Source organism: Muscardinus avellanarius (assembly GCF_963383645.1).
Source record: "Muscardinus avellanarius genome assembly, chromosome: 20".
NCBI lineage: Eukaryota > Metazoa > Chordata > Mammalia > Rodentia > Gliridae > Muscardinus > Muscardinus avellanarius.
In genome coordinates, this window is record NC_137806.1 from 17,821,213 (window position 1) to 17,842,834 (window position 21,622).

The window sequence follows — 21,622 nt, forward strand, 5'->3', positions numbered from 1 at the left end:
CTCTCAAAAAATATCAGTGAGTATTAAAAACAGGACAACAATATAGTAACAAAAATAGAACTTGTATATTTGCCCAAACGGAATTACCTCTTTTTCTGAAGTTAAGATAGAGAGCAAGATGAAAGTTGGATTTCGGCAACTGTTACCTTACCATTTAACTGAGCCAACAGAGAAGGGTGCACTTCTCTATGCACAGACTCCTTACGCATGCACATGCTGACCCACAGTTTGTCTCCCATGTTTGATGTCTAGCCACCACATATGTGTATCCAAATTGGTCTGTGTCCCTGTGACCCTGTGTCCTCTTCAAAAGCAACAGTAATTAATGTATTTGGCAAACATCTTGAAACATGAATTGTAAATTAACACAGGTATAATCTTGATACTATGAAGAGTCCCAAATACTTATTAAATTCTTATTAGAAAAAAGCCCCAAATACAATTCTCATCAGCTCCAACTCCTGAAAATTCAGTTGAGGTAGCCTCTGCACGCCACAGCTCCACATCTGCATACAGTTCTGATCCTCTTTTTGGCAGGGCTGTGGTCAACAGAATCTGAAGATATATCTCCAGAACCTGAATATACAGAAAAAGAAATATAAGAGAAAGAGAGCTGATGATTTAGAATGAGTTTCAAATTTGTTATTAGCTTTAAAGTAGCTAGCAAGGCTTACTTACTCAAGACTACTAGAGTAAGTTAATTTCCAAGGAAATGTAGGATTTTTCTTTTAGTTATAAATATGAACATTCAGAAACAATCCATTACAAATTGTCCTGAAAGGATGGTGTGGGCTAATAAGAGGTAAAGCTTATATTAGCCCTACTTGTAAAAACAGATTTCTGCAATGCTGAACTTACTGGGAAAATACAATGTCTCATCATTTTTCTCATCTAATACTTGAGAACACAGTATTACTATGTGAAGGACATCATTTATAGAGAAATAAAATACTCATGCTGTCACAATACAGCAAACAGTTCCTTCTAAAAGCCAGATTCAAGGAGTGGAATGAGCTCCTATGTGATTTAAATCATACCTCCATTCTTCTGAAGCAGCATTTTACTAAAACTTCAGAAATGTAGGCTTACAACTATTTTTTTTAAAAACACAGGCAGTATAGTACTGAGAAAAGGTTATAACTTCCAAAGTGGAAGTTCTGAAAAGTTAGAAGCCAATGTGATATAAAGACCATTCCCCAGCCCAAGTCAGGCAGGCCTGGGTTTTAGCTTTGGCAGTGAGATGAGCTTTGAATCTTAAATGCTACTTATCTGGTACTGGGATTGAACCCAGGGGCATTCTACCTCTGAGCGACCACGCCACCTTCCCCCAAGCCCTTTTTATTTTGAAATAGTCTCTAATTAGATTACTGAGAGGAGTCTTGCTCTGTTGCTGAGGCTGTCCTTAAACCTATGATCCTCCTATTTCAGCCTCCCAGTACTGGGATTATAGGCGTGTGTCACCATGCCTGGCTTGGATCTTAAACTCCTAGTTTATATCTTAAACTCCTAGTTTATATATATTAAAGATATTCATCTTTAATATTAGTTTGGTGCACATGGTCTAAGGTCTTATTATGATTTGATTCTTCATATTGAAACTAACATGAATAAAACTATACTTGAAAGCCATACCTTTCATTTGATAATCAAAAGTCAGCTCTTCTCCAGCATTTATGGTTCTTGTAGAAAATAATGCTATTCGGGGAAGACGAGTATCGAGGTTATCGATGAAAACATTGAACACCTGAAGATTTGGATCACACTACAAAGGAATATTACACCCATTTTAATAAAAGTGATGTGAAAGAGCTCATTTACAAGCCACAGAAAATTTACATTTCCTCAGAGTATTCATCTTACAAGTTCTAGTGGAAATTAAGTTGCTTCATGTAGCATGCACATTCAAAAGTACTGTTTTCACTTTTGCTGCATGGTGTTTCATTGTTTTTGTTCAGAATTGTCCAATGTTCTGAGAACACTACACTAAATTCTGTAAGATCCAAAAACATATATTAGTGAATCATACTAAGAAATCAAATTGTTTGTCTTTGAATAGATAACATGTTTTTGTTTTTTTGGTTTTTTTTGGTGGTACTAGGGTTCCTGGAAGCCCTTCTACCTCCGGGCTACACTCCCAGACCTATTTTATATATTTTATTTGGAAACAGGGTCTCTTAAGCCAGCGTGGCTGGCTTTGAACCTGTGCAATCCTCCTGTCTCCGCCTCCCAAGCGCGGGGATTACAAGCATGCGCCACCACGCCCGGCTATAATGTGTTTTGAGAGTACAATTGGCCCCTGTATCTGCTGCAGGTTTTGCATCCACAGACTTAAACAACAAAGTATAGAAAATATTTTGGGAGGGAGGATGGCAGGTTTGAGGACAGCCTCTCAACATACCTAGACTCTCAGCAACTTGACAAGACCTTTTCTTCAAAGGAAAAAATAAAATAGGTCTGAGGATAGAACACTCCTGGGGTCAATCCCCATTAACAAACAAAACAAAAAAAAAAAAGTGGGGGAGGGATTGCATTTGTACTAAACATATACAGACTTTTCTCATTATTTCCTAAACAATATAGCAAAACAACTATTTAAATTGTATTAGGTATAGCTGGGCATGGTAGTGCACACTTGTAATCCTAGTACTTGGGAGGCCGAGACAGAATGATTGCACAGGTTCAAAGCCAGCCTCAGCTACTTAGGCTCTCAGCAACGTAGTGAGACCCTGTTTCCAAATAAAATATAAAAGAGGTCCTGGAATGCATAAAGCCCCTGGGTTCCAGCCCAAGTACCACAATAAACAAACAAACAAACAAACAAACAAACAAACAGTATTAGGTAAGGTGTGCATGGTGGCCCATTCTTGTAATCCCAGTACTTGGGAGGCTGAGACAGAAGGATGGCAACTTAGTAAGGCCCTCTGCAATTTAGTGTGACTCTGTTTCAGAATAAAAAATAAAATAGGGCTGGAGGTGTAGCTCAGTAGTAGAATGTCCCTGTGTTTCATCCCCACTACCACACACATAAAAAATGTATTAGGCATTGCTGGGCGTGGCATGCGCTTGTAATCCCAGCATTCAGGAGGCTGAGACCGGGGGATTGCAGTTTGCGAACAGCCTCAGCAACTTAGTGAGACCCTGTTTCAAAGTAAATAATTCAAATAGGGCAGGGGATGTAGCTCGGAGGTCAAATGCCCCTGGGTTCCATTCCCAGACCCCCCCCCCCAAATTTATTAGGTATAAGTAATCTAGAGGTAATTTAAAGTATGAGAGGGATATGCATGTTATGTGCAAATACTAGGACACTTTATATGAGGGAATTGAGCATCTGAGGATTTGGGTACCTGCAGGGGTCCTGAAACTAATCCCCTAGTTCTACGGGATGTTTCTATCATGGGATAGAGGAAGATGACTGTACCTCAAATATATCACTAGGAAAAAATTTTAAAGCAAAAGTTTAAGTAAATCAGAAAACAGGAGACTCAGAGGCCCCTCACATTTAACTATCAATTGCACGTCAGTTTTTGGCCTGTAATCCACAGAAGTTTAATGTGGCTTATCAGGTCAGCTATTTAACTTATTCCTTGAGACACATTTTCCTTATTATCTATAATGTATTCTCTACAAACAGAGATAATATCAACCTTCTAGGCCTTATCCACCTGGCCCAGTAGTTTTAATTTTCCTTATTTTTGGAAGTAGTTTAAAGTAATATAAAGTAGTATAAAGTATAAGATTTTAGTTTAAATTACACAAATTATGAAAGACTACTAATTTATAACTTAAAAAAAGTCCTAAATACTTCAATATAAGTCCTTAGATTTTATTAACAATGCTAACATTCTTACACTGTAAGAAAATATACTTTATTTATACAGTACTAATTTCCTTTTCCATGGGGAACACAATTATCCAAGAACCTCCAGTGGATGCCTGAAGCCACAGATAGTCCCGAACTCTACATATGCTTGGTTTTTCCTTATACATACCAAAGTACATTTAACTTGCAAATTAGGCCCAGCAAAGGATTAACAACTAAAAATAAAGTAGAATATTGTAACAATATACTATAATAAAAGTCATACAAAAGTGGTCTATCTCTCTCAAAATAACTTATTGTACTTTCCTCCTTAAAGGAAGTAATTTATAGCTTCTTTTGGGCTTATCCCAATTGCCAGAATCACAACTCTTGTGCTTTCGGCCCATTAAGTAAAATAAGGGTTACCAGAACACAAGCACTGTGATACTGTGGCAGTCAATCTGATAACCGAAACAGCTACTAAGTGATTAACTGGTGGGTGACATATACAGTATGGACACACTGGACAGAGGATGATTCGTATCCTGGCAAATGAGATTTCATCATGCTGATGAGAATGGAATGCAGTTTAAAACTGATGGCTCATTTCTGGAATTACACTGAGTACTTCTAACTGCAGCTGACTGTAGATAACTGATGTGTGGGAAGTGGATAAAGGGAAACTGATACATTCTTAAATTTTGTCACATTAACTCTAGACACCTGTACAGTAGCAAGTGATTTTTTTTTGAGGTGACACTGAGAATTTAACCTAGGAGTATTTACCTCTGATTAGGCCCCCAGCCCTTTCTATTTTGAAAAAGCATCTCATTAAGTTACCACACGCTGGTCTTGACCCCGAGATCCTTCTGTCATAGCCCCCCAAGTACTAGGATTACAAGTGTGTGCCACTGCATCTGGCTGCATGTGACTCTTCTGCATGTGATTTTACTTCTCAACTCCCAAGCTTAATTTCTTCCTGACATGAAAATAATATCTATTTTATAAAGTTAATGTAAAGCTTAAATGAAGTAACATATATAAGCTTGCAAAACACGGTATGGCTAAGCACCTTAATGCTGATCATCCTAATACTATAACAGCATGATTTAACAGAAATGGGCCCTCATATTAAAATACTTTGAGTGGTACACACTGTAATCCTAGTACTTAGGAGGCTGAGACAGGAGGATTGTAGGTTTGAGGCTAGCCTCAGCAATGCAGTAAGACAGCAATCTATATCAAGACCTTGTTTCAAAATGAAAAGGGCTGGGGTTATAGCTTGAAGGTAGAATGCCTTGGGGTTCAATCCCCCATGCCACAAGATAAAAGACAAAACAAAAACACCTCTGGAGCCAGGTGTGGTGGTGCATGCCTATAATTTCAGTGCTTGCAAGGCTGAGACAGGAAGAACCACAGGTTCAATAAAATTGCCAGTCTCAGCAACTTAGCAACTTACTGAGATCCTGTTCCAAAATAAATACAACAGGGCTGGAGATCTTGCTCAGAGGCAGAATGCCCCTGAGTTCAATCCCCAGCAACACACACACACACACACACACACACACACACACACACACACACACACACTGGAAGGGTATATAGGTTAAACCAACTATTTTTCAATTATGAAACTTACTAAAAACAATACTAAATTATTTGTCTTGCCTAAAATTTAAGTATTTCTTCTTACACTGTGATTCACAAAATGAGACACATTTCCATATCGAGCTGCATCCACCGTGAATTCATCAGATTCATAGTCCAGATCAAAGAGATATGTGATTCCTCTGTTGTCATACAACTGCCCCCGTCTTTCAGCTTCTTCACTTGTGATCACCTAGGTAGAGAACTACAGTGTATTACGTAGCTATTGCTGTACTAAAGAAACACTACCTACAAATCTGCCCACTACTTAACAGGTCAATGACTACAATGCTTCAAAAGAAACTCCAGTGTCATCAAAAAAATTAACGTGGATGAAGAACTACATGAAAGGTGTGTGTGGGGGGAACAAAGGGAGAAAAAGTGGATGGTAAAAAAGAACAACTTTAAATAAAGTTTAAGACAAGCTGAAATATTACGCTACTTTCATTATTTTAAGACTGTTCAAAAAGCTGTAACTATAGCTCTCTATAGGACATAAGTGAATGTAAATCACTACACTTACAAGTATGTAGGTTCTAAATAAGTTCTAAAGGCATATTTTTTCTATAATCTGTGAAGTTACAAATGGAAATTTGTTATACAACAGAAGTATGCTAATTATGTAGTTAACTGTATGTAGTCTTGGTTTTTAAGTTAGGTATTCATGAAATTCTTCATCAGAATCATCACGCAGGGGCCGGGATGCAGTTCAGTGGCAGAGTGCTTGCCCAGCATACACGAGGCTCTGGATTTGATCCCCAGCCCCCGGGGTGGGGTGGGGAACCAGGACAACATCTATGGTTCTGCTCTTAAGAACATAGCTCTATCACAAGCTCAGCTCAAGAAACCAAAAATATCTAAAATGATTCATGTCCTCGACCCAATTTGGCTGCTACATTAAGTTTAAAAAAAAAAGTGTGACTAAGATCTAGTTTCTTGACTGATTTATGATAAATGGACAATCTCTAAAAATATAAAGATCAAACCTTTGTTTCTCTTATAATTTCATAATTCTAGATGCATACAAATAACTACAGGTAATCTGGTTCCAATAACTCACAAACCAGTCCAGCCTGACCATCCCCAGGGTGCAGCCAAACCTGACCTCTAGTCACAGCTTAACCATCGCTCAGCTCGAGGCAGCAAGGTGCAGGGAGGGCCCGCATCTTGCCCTTTAGAATCCTGGCTGTGCCTCTTTACTCATCTAGGATAATGGAGATAACTACTACTTCATGGCGTTCAGAAGATGAGTGAGTTAATAAGGGGCTTCAAATAGTACGTGGCACATGGTGAGCACTATGTTTATATTAGGTTTTCTTATCGAAGCAATAAATGCTTTCCCCTATGTTTTAAAATACCCATAAAGCATGAGTCTACTCTTTAATATCATTCATGCTGATATAAAATAGATTTTTCTAATCTTAATCATGTTTGGCCAAATAAATGAAACTTTTAAGTTTCAAAGTCAATATAAACTTAGGTCTAAATTTCTTAATGCAAACCTAAGAAAAAAATAGTTATTTTACAATTTACACATGCAATGTTCAATGACTATAAATAGGCATTTGCTGAAAATAATAAAATGGTTATATCAACTTGTCATATACATATATATATATGTATATGTATATATATATATATATATATATATATATATATATATTCAAAATATTCAATGTCATGGGCACATGTCCCCTAAATGTTCTAAAGCTACAGTGTCCAATATAGCAAAAATTTATTTATTTATATTTGCTGGTAAAGCTTACATCTCTAGCCATGTCAGTGAATCCTTCTCCTAAACTTGAAAATGAAATAAAAATGTATTAAGAATTTGTTACTGAGGTAAAATGGTAACTTTTCAAAAGCACAAACTATACATGTGCATTGTCTGTTGTGATAAACTGAACATACCTCACCAACATATTCCATGACAAAACTCATTCTTTTAATCTTCATAAGGGTTTTTACACCCCAGCCACAGCCATTGCTAGTTCGAAAGATGCAGAGTGAGTACGGCGTGCCTTTTTGTACAATCCTGTTGGGACAATCTGGTCCACATTGGCACCGTGAGTTGCATTCATATATGGGGGTGCCAGGTGGAATTCTAATTTGGTGGTTCTTCTTATAAGCGAAAAGAACTCCAGCTTCAGCAGGGCAACACTTCTCAAAGAAGCAATCTTTGCATGAACAACCAAACGTAGCTTCGTTGACTAAGCTGATCCCCAGAGCCGGTTTGTATTCATTAATATAGTAGAAGTCCGAAGGTGGGCCCTCTAAATCAACAGTATTTTCAACAAATATCATCCCTTCATGATTCTTTCTTCTGTTGAGTTCATCCTGCCATCTCTGCAGAGCTATCCTTTGTTTAGCTTTCTTTACAATGTACCGAGCAATGGCAGGTTTCAAAGCTTTGTTGTTGTCTTTTGGAATTATTGCTTTGCCTTTCTTTACCTGAGATAAATAATTATGCTTGTCATTACAGAACTGCTGAAGCAGTAATGGACACTTGAGATTGTGCAAAGGTTCCCAAGTATTTGTAGAATCTGGCCATCCTTTCCATTTTACAAGATAATATTCCATATCCTTAAATATAAAAGAAAATACAATCAGATTATGACAATTCTGATTATTTAAAATATTTTAAAAAGTAAGCGATCCACTACTATTCTTAAATATGCAGAATGTGATTATTATGAAATATTTCAGAATATGCAGCCACAAGTTTCTAACAAATCAAGTACAAATCATATAAATGTAACTTTTTATATTACATATAAATTTGGATGTGGCATAACACATTTGGCAACAGGTCAAAGAGTCCTACCTAGAGAAAATATATAGGCGCTAAAATTTACAATTTTTTTTTTTTTTGCTAAACAGCAATTGGATTAAACAAAAAACTTCTATCATGTTCACAGAAATATATAATCCTAAAGCTAACTACTTATGACCCACGTTAGTGGTTTACTTGGCTAGTGTAGATGCAGCCATTCTCTAAGGTCCATAACTTAATATTGTTCTCTGGACATGAGGGAAATTATCTATCTCAATGTCATGGGCACATATCCTCTAACTGTTCTAAAGCTACACTATCCAATACAGTAACTGCTAGTCACATATAGTTGCTGAGAACCTGGAATGTGGCTAGTCTGAATTTAAATGAACTTTAAGTATAACCTACACTGAACTTAGAAGTTAAGTATGAACAAAAAGAGTAAAATATCTCTAACGTTTACATCATAAAGAATACACAAGAGACAGGCATGGTGGCGCATACCTGTAATCCCACTACTGAGGAGGCTAAAACAGAAAGATTGTAGGTTTGAGACCAGCCTCTGCAAATTAGTGGAACCCTGTTTCAAACAAAAAATTAAAATAGGGCTGTGGGTATAGCTCAGAGGTAGAACCCAGCTGGATTCAATCATCAGTACCATGAAAAAAAAAGAAAAGAAAAATGATAAAAAAGAATGAATGTGAGTTATTTTAATACCCATTTTTTTCCCCCAAGTTCTGGGGATAGAACTGAGACTTGGGCAGGCTGGCAAAGTATCACTGAGCTATGACCCAACCTCTATCTATAACTTATCAATGAACAGGCAATGCCTTGTTATATAATCTGGAAGGTCAAGGCCACATGATCTCTGACATGTTCTGGGGCAAAAATTGGGCTGAGGAACATTGTGATACATTTATGAATGAGTATATTTTATTTACATTATCTGCATGTTAATATTTTATTATTTTCTATTCAACAAGCAGTAATTCTTGTGAATTAAAAGAACTTTCTTTGTGAAAACTGGTCAAAATCTATTTTTTTGTTAAAAATGTATTAAATTTTGGTGTTGAAATAGCCAAGTGTGGTGGTGTGTGCCTAAAATACTGTGCTTGGAGGCAGAGATAGCAGGATTGCAGATTGGAGGACAGCTTCAGCAACTTAGGTAGATCATGTTTCAAAGTAAAAAAAAAAAAGTGGGGGGGTCTGGTGGTGTAGCTCAGAGGTAGAATGCTCCTGGGCTCAATCCCCAGTAACTAACACACACACACACACACACACACACACACACACACAGGCACAAAAAGTATTTTCATGGAAATATGTATTGTGGTTCAGGGGCGGGAGAATCTTAGATAGACACTGAAGTATTTGTCAAGCTGATTCTCACTAAGGTCTAAAGATTTCTTTCCTTCCTGTCAGGTAACAGCAGTCTGGGACTGTTGTCTGGAGGTAACTGTTTACACTGACGCAGATATGAAATCCATTTGGCAGAATCCAACATTATCTATTACCCTTAATTCTAAGTTTTTAATTTTTTGATGCCAGAATAAGGCAATGGCCCTGTTTTCTTTGCTACAGATTTTTCTGCTATAGCCATGACTTGTGCCAAAAAAATTGAAACAATCAAATACTGGCTTTATGTGAGATTATCATATCCAGCAAATGTTTACTCCCCACATATATATTTTTTCCACGGTACTGGGGATGGAACCCTGGAGCATTCTACCTCCTAGCTACACCCCCAGCCCCATTTTTTCTTTATTTTGAAACAGGGTCTCATTTAGTTCCAAAAGACTTCACTAAGTAGTAGCTGAGGCTGTCCACGAACCTCAATCCTCCTGTCTCAGCCACCCAAATGCTGGGATTATAAGCATGTACCACTACGCCCAGCTACTCCACAAAATTTACTGTGTTGTTTAATCTTGGATAAGTCACTTGCATTTTTAAATGACTCTTATATATTAATTACATAAATTAATGGATAGTAAATATCCTTAGAAAACATAAATACTTTTGGAAAATAGAGAAATTTAGTATTATTTTATAAGCACATTTTAGTTTTGAAATCCAAAAAATGTACTTCAATTTTGGAATGTAATTTTTACCAGAAAAATCAGACTTATGAATCAAATTCAGTTAATTCAATAACCTTAAGTTCCAAATAAAAGTAAAAAATCTCAGATTTATATGTTGTGTAAGTATCTCATTCTGATACATAATCAACTCTTGATTATCTGCAGAAATGGAAACAGTGGTTAAAAAATTCATACATTATTCATATATAATTTTGAATGCATATTAATTTTGTCTTAGACACTTACCACTATATTTGACTAAAAGTTAAATTCAAATATTTCAGTATATATATGAAAATTTGGTCACTACAGGGTATGATGAAATATTAAGCTGTTAGAAGAAAAATCTTACTGGGAAAAGGCAATCATACGTGAAATAGCTAGAATGCAACTTTAATGCCAAAATAATAAGGGCAATCAATACCACTCGAATATAAAGAAGGAAATCAATGAAGTTAGATAATCAGGACAAAGAAAGAGGAAGCAGACCAAATTACACTGTGAAAGAATGTGCTGGGCAGGCAGGATGAGAAATAGGAGCAAATGCTTGAAGCTAAGATTTGCATCAAGTATCCAGAAAACAGCTAAGAGATGGATTTAAAGTTCAGAATGTTGAAACAAGATAAAAATTGTAATATTAAGAGCAAATTTTTGACAATCTTGAATACTTGGTTCAGGTATATGTTCTTTCTTGTAGGCCAACTTTTCTTAAAATTCTCAGAAACCAGTGTTTCTGTTGGGGCCTCAATAAATAGATATATTTAACTCCACCTTTCTAATAAGGAATCATTTTACTAATTTTCTACTGCCAAACCAATGAAGTCAACCCTGTTAGTGTGACCTCTGTAAAGTGGCAGCCACTGCTTAACTATTCCTTAGGCTCAGATACGATTTTTTCATTCTTGTTCCTTTTCTACTTTTCTTTGCTGAGACTGCTTCCTCTATCACTTAAACACACGGGACTACTGCTGGAGCCTTTGCACTTTAAAAAGTGTTTATGGCTTTTGAGAACTCGATGAATGCTATCGACCCTTCCACAGGATATGGTGTGTATATAACAGTTTGGGCAAGTTCAGGGTACTTGGATTCCAGGTTAAGAATTCTTGTATAAATACTCTCTCTGGGCAACCACACCAGTTGCTATTATCTTTGGTAGTAATTATTATTCATATGCGGATGATTCCCAGAACTATCTGCAACCACACATATCCAGTAGCCTACTTGACTTCCAACAGAGTCTTAAAACAATCTACTCACATGGAATTCACCAGTCTCCTTTCCCAATGATTCTGTATTCCTCATCATGATAAACATGAGCTAAATCCAGGAAGGTGATCTCAATTCCTTCCCAATCTGTCACCAAGCCTCTTTAGATATGAACGTCTTCCTGTCCAGGCCTATTCTACAGCTTTAGTTACTTCTGGTCCTCAATTCTTGCTTGGATTATCACATGAATCTTCCAACTAGTTCCCTGCCTCCAAACTGTTAATACCCTATCCTTCTTGATAAAGTTCAAACTTCCTATCATAAGAAAGAAAGCTATTCTTACACGGGTCCTAGTTGCCCCCCTGCTCTATCTACCACTTTAGCCCATTCATACACCATTCTCTAGCCACATGCAACTAGCCCTAGTATTGAAATTTTCACCCCAAACTTTTCTGTTTCTTTGTTCATGAAGTAGTTCTCCCTAATTAGGATAGCCTCTATTTCACCCTTTTTTTGTTGGTACTGGGGATGGAACCCAGGAGCATTCTACATCCGAGCTACACCCCTAGCCCTAATTTATTATTTTGAAACAGGGTCTCACTGAGTTGCAAATTAAACGTTTCTGAGTCTATAACAAAAAATATGATTACCAGTATCATACAACATGCAAAAATCATATGAAACCTTAGAAATATAAGCTGTTAAACTTACCCTGCTGATAACAATTCATGGTTTCTCAATATTTTTGTTTTTTGTGAACTGTCTATGGCCAACATGTGGTAGCAAACACTTAAGCTTTTAAGTGTGTGTGTATGAGAACAATGGACAAAAATGTTTCCTATCTTTCCATTAGCTAGTTTTTCTTTCCTGCCAATTTAACACTGGTATTTAACACTGGTAGTTACCAGTATTTAACACTGGTAGTAGAATAATCTAAATCCAACCACAAAAGTACCAGTGGATCTATGTAAGCACAGTTGCGGACTCTTATGGTCAACAGAAAGCCACTGGATTATTAGCTGTGAGGCTGGGGTTAGAGGTTCTGCACCTCCTCCACCGTTTTCCGTAGGATATGAACTCTGTTCCTAGTTTCCAGCCTTCCACTGATGTGTAACAAGCCAAAGGAGACGTCGGTGTGAGGTGTCCTTCCTCCATCAACTACTTGTCTTCTTCCCATCTCTTCAGTTTCTCCTTCACTACTGCTTCTCAGTAGTATTTCAACCTCTCCCATTTTTTAAAAAGAAAAAATTAAATTTTCTCTAAGATATCAGTCTCTCTCAAAAGACATATTAAAAGTGAGAGATTGGACATAGGTCCTGGGGTAGAAGATTTCAGTACAGGACCCTTTCTAACATCTGTTTCTTAAACCACACACACTTACTACCTATGCAAATGTTTTTAAATAATTTTAAAATTGTAAACCCTTCTATCCTCTCTTGCCATTTCTGTGAAGGCTAGGATTCGTGGAAGAACTGCACTACTTGACTCTACTTACACTTCAGCTTATTCTTTATTTTTTGCAGGTCTGGAATGGAACCCAGGGCATTCTACCTCCGAGCTACACCCCCTGCCCTATTTTTTATTCTTTATTTTGAAATAGGGTCTCACTAAGTTGTGGAGGGCCTCACTAAGTAGCTGAGGCTGTCCGCGAATCGCAATCCTTCAGTCTCAGCTTCCCAAATGCTAGGATTAGAAGCGTGCACCACCACGCACGGCTTCAGTGTATTCTTTAATTCCTTCTTCTGGCTCTTCTCTCCATGCTGCAGAAAGACAATTCAGCTCGCTAGCCACTAACCAGCACATAAGGGTGCACCAGGGCACAAGCTCGTTGACTACTAACTTTTTTTTTTTTTTTTGCGGGTCTGGGGATGGAATTCAGGGGCATTTGACCTCCGAGCTACACCCTCTGCCCTATTTTTTATTCTTTATTTCGAAACCGGGTCTCACTGAGTTGCAGAGGGCCTAAGTATCTGAGGCTGTCCGTGAACCTCCAGGTCTCAGCCTCCCAAATGCTGGGATTACAAGCGTGGGCCACCATGCCCGGCGACTACTAACTTCAATAGGCTCTTTAACTTCCTCTTTGACCCACTGCTCAAATCTCTTGTTGACATAATCTCTTTAGCCCTCTAGGACCACTCTCCCAGCTCTCCTATGACTTTCTTGCCAGCCTACTTCTTCCTCTAAGTATTCCTTATTTGCACAGGGCTCGGCCTCCAGTGCTTCTTCCATTGCTCTGCGTGGACGCGCAGCAGCCTCTTGCTCCTCTACTCATTCAGGGCACACTAGAGCGACACTTACACACTCTACACCTCACCGTGCCATTCTCCTGCTTCAAACTGCTTAATGGTTCCCTACTGCCCTTAATTTTTTTTTGGTGGTACTGGGGATGGAACCCTTCTACCTCCGGGCTACACTCCCAGACCTTTTTTATATTTTAGTTGGAAACACGGTCTCTTAAGCCAGCAAGGCTGGCTTCGAACCTGTGTGATCCTCCTGTCTCAACCTCCCAAGTGCGGGGATTACAAGCATGCGCCAACACGCCTGGCGCCTACTGCCCTTAAGATGAAGGGCAGAACCCTTTACCTTCTGGGTCCTCCCATCCTTCCAGCCTCACCTCACTCTGGCTGACTATGTTCCACTCACATGTTCTCTTCCTTGACGAAGCCAGGCTATCTTCTGCATCAAGACCTGTCCACACCTATCTTTTTATTTCATTCTTTTGTGTGTGTGGGTGGGTCTGGAGATGGAACCTAGGGGCATTCTACCTCTGAGCTACACCCTCTGCCCTATTTTTTTATTCTTTCTTTTGAAACAGGGTCTCACTGAGTTGCAGAGTGCCTCACTAAGTAGCTGAGGCTGTCCGTGAACCACAATCCTCTGGTCTCAGCCTCCCAAATGCTGGAATTACAAGCGTGCACCACCACGCCTGGCTTTTTATTTCATTCTTTGGAACTAAGTTTAAATATCAGTTTCTCCGGGATACCTGCTCAGTTTCTCCTTAAGTACCTTGTGTAAGTACTTAACACTTTAAGTACCTTGTGTAAGCACATTATGAACACTTTTTAAAGCATTCTTTAGCTCACTAAAAGATACTTCCATAGTACCAGGGATCACATTCTCAAGTCCTTCACTGTGGAGATTCCAAGCTCCTAAAACAGGACATGGCAGATGGGTAATAAATACCTGAGTTAGTGAATGAAGAAGAAACTGTATTCACTCCCAAGAGTTCAATCACTATCTTTTGCCAATTGCTTTAAGATCCCTGTTCCCAATTAGATCATTCTGGATTTGAAGCCACATACCTTCTTCTTAAGAGAACACATAGTTTTCTTCCTCAAACCAAGTCTAGGTTTTTCTCACATATTCTTGGGTCATGGGGCATTTCTGCTCAAGTCAGAAGCCCGTATTATCCTAAACTTGGCTCCCCTACTCCCCACCACCCACTGACTACAAACCAGAGGCCTGCAAATTTTATAACCGTACCCCTCCTCCCCCCAAAAGAAAACCATTACCTCACTTGTTTACCATTGTTAATACTTTATTTTATTTATTTATTTATTTGGAGGTACTGGGGTTCCTGGAAGCCCTTCTACCTCCGGGCTGCACTCCCAGACCTATTTTATATTTTTGTTTGGAAACAGGGTCTCTTAAGTCAGCGCGGCTGACTTTGAACCTGTGCAATCCTCCTGTCTCCGCCTCCCAAGCGCAGGGATTACAAGCGTGTGCCACCACGCCTGGCTCTGTATCCTGGTAAGGGAATTATATCCAGATATACACATAATTATAACTCAGTAACAAAAAGACAACTCAGCTAGGCGTAGTGGCGCACACTTGTAATCTCAGTACTTGAGAGCCTGAGACAGAAGGATCACAGATTCGTGGCCCTCTTAGTGAGACTCTGTTTCAAAATAAGGAATAGCCGGGCGTGGTAGCGCACGCTTGTAATCCCCGCACTTGGGAGGCAGAGACAGGAGGATCGCGCAGGTTCGAAGCCAGCCATGCGTGCAGGCTTAGGAGACCCTGTTTCCAAATAAAAATGTAAAAATAGGTCTGGGAGTGTAGCCCGGAGGTAGAAAGGCTTCCAGGAACCCCAATACCACCAAAATAATAATAATAATAATAATAATAATAATAATAATAATAATGATAAGGAATAAAAAATAGGGCTGGGGGTGTAGCTCAGAGGTAGAATGCCCCTGGGTTCCATCCACAAAGAAAAAAAAGACAACTCAACTTTTATTTATTTATTTTATTTTTGCAGCACTGGTGATGGAACCCAGGGGCATTCTACCTCTGAGTCACACCCTCAGCCCTATATTTTATTCTTTTTATTTTGAAATAGGGTCTCACTGAGTTGCAGAGGGCCTCACTAAGTAGTAGCTGAGGCTGGCCATGAACTGCAATCCTCTCTTACCGTCCCAAATGCTGGGATTACAAGCATGTGCCACCATGCCCAGCACAACTCAATTTTTTAAAATGAGCAAAGGAGCTGACTAGATAGTTCTCCATAACATATACAAGTGGCCATTAAGAATACAATAAAAACATGCTTGGCATGAAAAAGAAAGTCAAATCAAAGTCCCAGTGAGATATAATTCATACATACCAGGATAACTATAATCAAAAAAAGTCAAACAATTACAAGTACTAGTCAGTACTGGGAGAAAATAAAATTCTCATATACTGCTGGTGTGAAAGCAAAATGGGGCAAAGCGTCGGAAAACCACCTGGTTGTTCCCCAAAGAATTAAATGTAGAAATACCATATGACCTAGCAATTCTACTCCGAGAGACATAAAAACTGTGCCTACACGGCAACTTATACATGGATGTTCATAACAGCATAATTTATAATAGCCTCCAAATGGAAATAATCCACCTATCCACCAAGTGATGGATAAATGTGATATACCCATTATACTGATATATGCTACATCATGAATATTAAAAACACTGTATTATGAGAAGCCAATCATGAAAAAAAACACATACTGTATGATTCTTTTCTATGGAATATCTAAATAGGCAAAAATACAGAGATAGAACAGATTTAGTGATTGTTTAGAGCTGGGGTGGAAGGTTGACTAGGGAGATCTGAGAGGTAAATCAAAAATATTCTAACACTGGCTAAGTTTATTAAAAGATCTGATTTGTGCACTTTAAATAGGTGAACTGTATGAAAGTATGTAAATTAAAGGTCAATAAAGCTTGAAAACTAATGAGAAGTGAGGTAGAAGAAAAATAATTTGCATGAATCTGAAAGGTCAAAGGAAGATTTCTGAAAGATAGAAATGATCTAATATGTATATCAACTAAGATGTTTATCAACTATGATAAACTGGTGAAAATGGAGAGCTTGATAAAGTCACTACAGATTGGGCAAAGTTCTAGAAGGGTAAATAAGGAAGAAATATGATGGCACCTCTGAAAAAAAGAATGAGTGGCTGGGCATGGTGGCACACACCTGTAATACCAGTACTCAGAAGGCTGAGGCAGGAGGATCCCAGGTTCCAGGACAGCCTCAGCAACACAGACTCTAAGCAACCTACCAAGACCGTTTCAAAACAAAAATAGCTGGGAGAAAGAATGCCCCTTGTTCAATCCCCAGTACCAAAAAGAAGAAAAAAAAAATTATACAGGTAACTGTTGGTGAAGGTAAAATTTAGAGTTCAGACTTGCAGGATCTTGTTTTCCATTGAGGGAGATGAAGTCTTCAGCTAATTTTGAGAAAATAAGGTAGAGGAAGATGTCTAAAAAAGTAATAAAAATAGGTAAACAGCTAACATGAAAGAGCAAAGAATACACTAGAAAAAAAGGTTTGTCAAGTAGACGTGAACAAGTTGACTATATGGTTAGTCTCACTCAGTCCAGTTTGTCAGCAGAGATGGCAAATGACTGGGCCGTTTCAGGGGTTGAGGGATGCTGACAGTGTAGCCAAAAATGCTTGATCATAAGATCCCACCGAGGTGGAAGGCGATAAGAGAAAGATGGACATGTCACAAGAAGAACTGAACTTAGTGACTGATACAACACAGAATCTGAAGGAGAAGCCAGGCATGGTAGTGCAAGGCTTATAATTTCAGTACTTAAGAAGCTGAGATGAAAGGATCATGGGTTCGTGGCCAACCTCAGGAACTTGAGAGGCTCTCCATAATTTAGTGAAACTCCGTTTCAAAATAAAAAGTAAAATAAAGCTGAAAGTGTAGTTCAGAGGTAGAATGCCTCTGGGTTCAATCTCTGTATACTACATAAATAAAAATAAGAATAAAGGTGAAGGAAAACAAAATCAAAGCATGATTACGGATTCATTTATCTGAAAGTTCTGACAGATTAATGACTCAGAGTTCTTCAGAGGTCAATTACAGATAAATGCATTTTTAAGAGAAATAAAAGGAGGCCCAGAGAAGTTAAATAAGTTTTTTGAAGTTGCAAGGCACTAAACCCAGGCCATTCTATTTAATTCCGTAGAACCTCATAGTTATCTGGAGTTTGATATGAGGGCAGAAGTATAAATGATGTTTCTTGAAGACTAACACTAAAGCTGGTTTGAAACTCTTGGTTTTTTTCTGGTGACAGCAGGAAAATATAATACAGGAACAAAATGAATGACAGGAGAAACCAGTCTGAGATCAAACATTTTTTTTGGTAACCCACATAGAGATAACCAAGAGTCGGATGTAGAATGATAAAATCACCTTAAAATATTTCAACAGAAGGACATTTTATGTTGCAAAATTCTGTTTTTTGCTGATACAGATGATAGGACATACAAATTTACCACGGCTTAGTATTTTAAACATTAAAAAGAGCTTCACTTATTTTTAAGCTTCTTTCATGTTACAGAACTATAAAATACTAATGTGTGATTAGAGCTGTTTCAAGGGACTAGATATTTGCCTTACCTTTACTACCTTGTAGTCACACAAGTATTCCACCTCATAATTGTTTAGATTCCTTCTGGTGATTCCAATCGATTTACATATGAGCTTTTCTTTTCTACATAATTCCTGAAGAGTATCAACTGAAACTAGGCAAGGCACACACCAAGCTACAATAAGAAAATAGAATTCTTTACTAATGAAACAGCTACTCAGTTAAAATTTTAAAAAGAAAAACTTAAAACCTCCATGTTCCCATCCTTCAGCTGGCATTTTAATAATCTAAGAATCTATATGACAAGAAACCAATTATGTGTATTCACACGAAGTTAAGCAAAGAACTATTTTGGTAAATTGGTTTTCTTGGATTTTCTCATGGATTTTTAGCCTACCATGGTTAATTTAGATCAGTTAATTTTTACTAAGTTACTTAAAATGTCTCACGTCTATAAGTTTTCTTAAAATTCCATATAGATGCAAAGATCAAAGGTGATGTTTTTATTTCTCTATTATAGTCTATATAGAATAAAACTGCAGTTTTAATAAAGCACAGATATCTAAAACATAATATCGCTAGGAATATATCTAAAGTGTGTTTTAAACAAAATAATTTGCTAAAAATAATTTTTTCACTTCTTTTAATTGGACCATAAGAACTGAAATACAGTTCTATAATTACAAACTCATTTGTCCTACTTTCCCCACTTCGGAATGGTCCAAAAAAATAACTCCCCTTACTATTTTGTTCATGATACAAAGTATATTGTCAAGATGAATGAAGCAAGAATTATTCAAAAGTGGAGTATATTGATTTTTGCTACACTCATTTTCTGTACTGTTTTGTGTGTGTGTGTGTGTGTGTGTGTGTGTGTGTGTGTTACTGGAGGTGGAACCCAGGGGCTTTCTACCTCCGGGCTATACTCCCAGACCTATTTTATACTTTATTTGGAAACAGGGTCTCACTAAGTTGCTGAGAGCCTCACTAAGTAGCTGAGGCTGGCTTTTAACCTGCCCCATCCTCATGTCTCAGCCTCCCAAGTGCTGGGATTATGGCCCGGCTCTTTACTGTGTTTAAAGCTAAGAGTTACACAATAGTATTCAATTTACACAAGCCATATACCAAAACTGAGTGTCAAACATACTAATAACATTTACAGAAGCCAGAAACTATGTTGCAGATTTTACCTTCAAATTGCTATAAACAGTATGTTGCCATATTTAAAATGTCACATAGAAAATACACTTGGCTTCATTCAACACTAGATGGACACAAAGTCCTCAGGGCCTAGTACTTGGGGGGGTGGGGAGGGACCTAGCTACTGATTTTAATGAGTTCTCAATCTTTCTGGGTCTCAGAGTCACTGAAAAAAAAAAAAAAAAAAAAAGAATTGAAGAAAGTTGAGGTTACCAAACAAAATTTATCATTAACTTAAGCTTTCTTTGGTGGCTCTCCAAGGTAGTGGTGATAACCTTTGCTGTTCTTAGGTAATTTTCAGGGAAGAGAGAGAACAGCAGCTCCGGCTTTACAACAAACATTCCTAACCCAAGGATTTCACCATTGGAAACCGCTCAGCATGATTTCCACCACCCTTACCAGCTGCAAACCACTCATAATTCTAACTTGAGAAAAGGAAAGCTACTTTCTTAAATTTGAGAGATGTCGATTGTTTGCTAGTGGTGGGTTAGGAAAGCCTGAAGAAGAGAAATGATTCCTTAAGTCCCTTCGATTTAAAAACCCTGAACATGCTTTGAGTAGAGTTAATCTACTTAGGCAGATCACGTGCAATGGAAGTCCCTCTTGGATATGTACTTAGATGTGTCGATTTCTAAAAAGATACACCTAGTAGACATAATATTGCATAATACTGTAGAGGACTGGCAACACAGACCTCCACAAAAATGATACATTTGAGCACTAAAAAAATACTGAACATATAAAAAATGCAAACAATAGTTAAAAAAAAAAAAAAGACCCGACAGCCTACAAGAACAGAGCAGAGACGAAGATTTCGTTGACCAGATTAAATATTGCAGGGCCACCCTACAACCCTTCCAGGGGCTCCCACTAACCCCGCCAATCCTAAAGAAAAGAGATTCGGGGATAATGAGGTCACAATCTGCGTGGCGGGCAGCAGGGCTTGAAAACACCTTTCAATTCCAGAATGCACGGCCAGTTCCGGGCTTTCAAGGGGCGCGCGCCGCTCACGCCCGCTCACACCCGCCAACTCCTCGGCGTCCCCATCAATAGCCGGCGCGCGGCCGCAAAGTTCCCGCGGCGGAGGCCGGGTCCCGGAGGATGCTCCGCCGCGCGGGACCTCCCGAGGCGCGCCGGAGCTCGCCTCGCCCTCCCGGCCCCATTCACCCCGATCTCCTCTCCCTCCGCGGAGCTGCAGGTCGCGGTCCCGCCGGCGGCCGTGTTTTCCCGCTCCCCACTTCAAAGCCGGGGCGCGCCGCGCACGCCCCGCTCCGGCCGCCGCGCCCGCGGGGCCTGCAGCGCCGGGAGCCGGGCGTCCGCGGCCAGCCGGGGGCGGCGGCCCGGGGCGCGGGCGCGAGCCGGGGCCGGGGACGGGGCGGCGCCTGCCTCACCTCCGCGCGCCGGGGCCCCGGCCGCCGCCATCTTGCTCAGCTCATTCAAACTGGCGCGGTCGGCGCGCGGCGCTCAGCTGGCCCGACGCCCCGCCCGCCCGCCCGCCCGCCGGCCAGCGCGGGACTGCGCCGCGCGGGGGCGCTGGGGCCGCCGGGACTGCGCGCGCTCGCGTCACGCGCGGCGCCTCCGTGACGTCACCCGCACGTCACGCGGCGACCCGGCCCGCGCCGCGCCTGCGCCCCGGCGCCCTGCGCGGCCGCCGACCGCCGTCGTCCCGCCGCTCCGCTGGCCGAGCTCCCTCGCACCGGCGGCACGCCGAGACCTTCGGGGATCGTTTTGTATTGGCTCCGCCCGCAGATCGGTTCGTTAGTATGGCTCGTGGCCCGGGCCGTGACCTGTCTGGACCAGTGCCGCCCACTTAGCACCGCCCGGGAGCTGGGTGGCAAGCGGACTCGAGTTCCGCAGGTCGGCCTGATGCCGCCGGGCGGGCTTGAGGGGCTAGCTGGGACTCCGGGGACTTCTCAGCTGCCCCCCCAAGCGGGACTCCCACGCGCCCCCGCCCATTCTGCACACCCCATCCTTGCTGTTCTAAACACACTGAAGCAGAAGACTTAGAAGAGCACATTGCGAGGGCTTCCCAGATGGCTGGCTGGCA

At 40.0% G+C, this 21,622-nt stretch overlaps 1 protein-coding gene across 2 annotated transcripts; it reads right to left on the minus strand.

The window, feature by feature from the left end:
- Nucleotides 1–469: 469 nt before the first annotated feature.
- Nucleotides 470–20,997, minus strand: SUV39H2 (SUV39H2 histone lysine methyltransferase; the record flags this gene model as incomplete). Of its 2 annotated transcripts, none has more annotated exons than XM_080717267.1 (6): nucleotides 470–576; nucleotides 1,633–1,762; nucleotides 5,493–5,639; nucleotides 7,898–8,029; nucleotides 18,405–18,550; nucleotides 20,967–20,997. In XM_080717267.1, 6 exons carry the CDS (start codon nucleotides 20,995–20,997, stop codon nucleotides 470–472), a joined length of 693 nt encoding a protein of 230 aa, XP_080573393.1. The 2 variants fall into 2 exon arrangements, with proteins under 2 accessions (XP_080573393.1, XP_080573392.1); XM_080717266.1 differs by having other exon boundaries at nucleotides 7,358–8,029.
- Nucleotides 20,998–21,622: the final 625 nt, after the last annotated feature.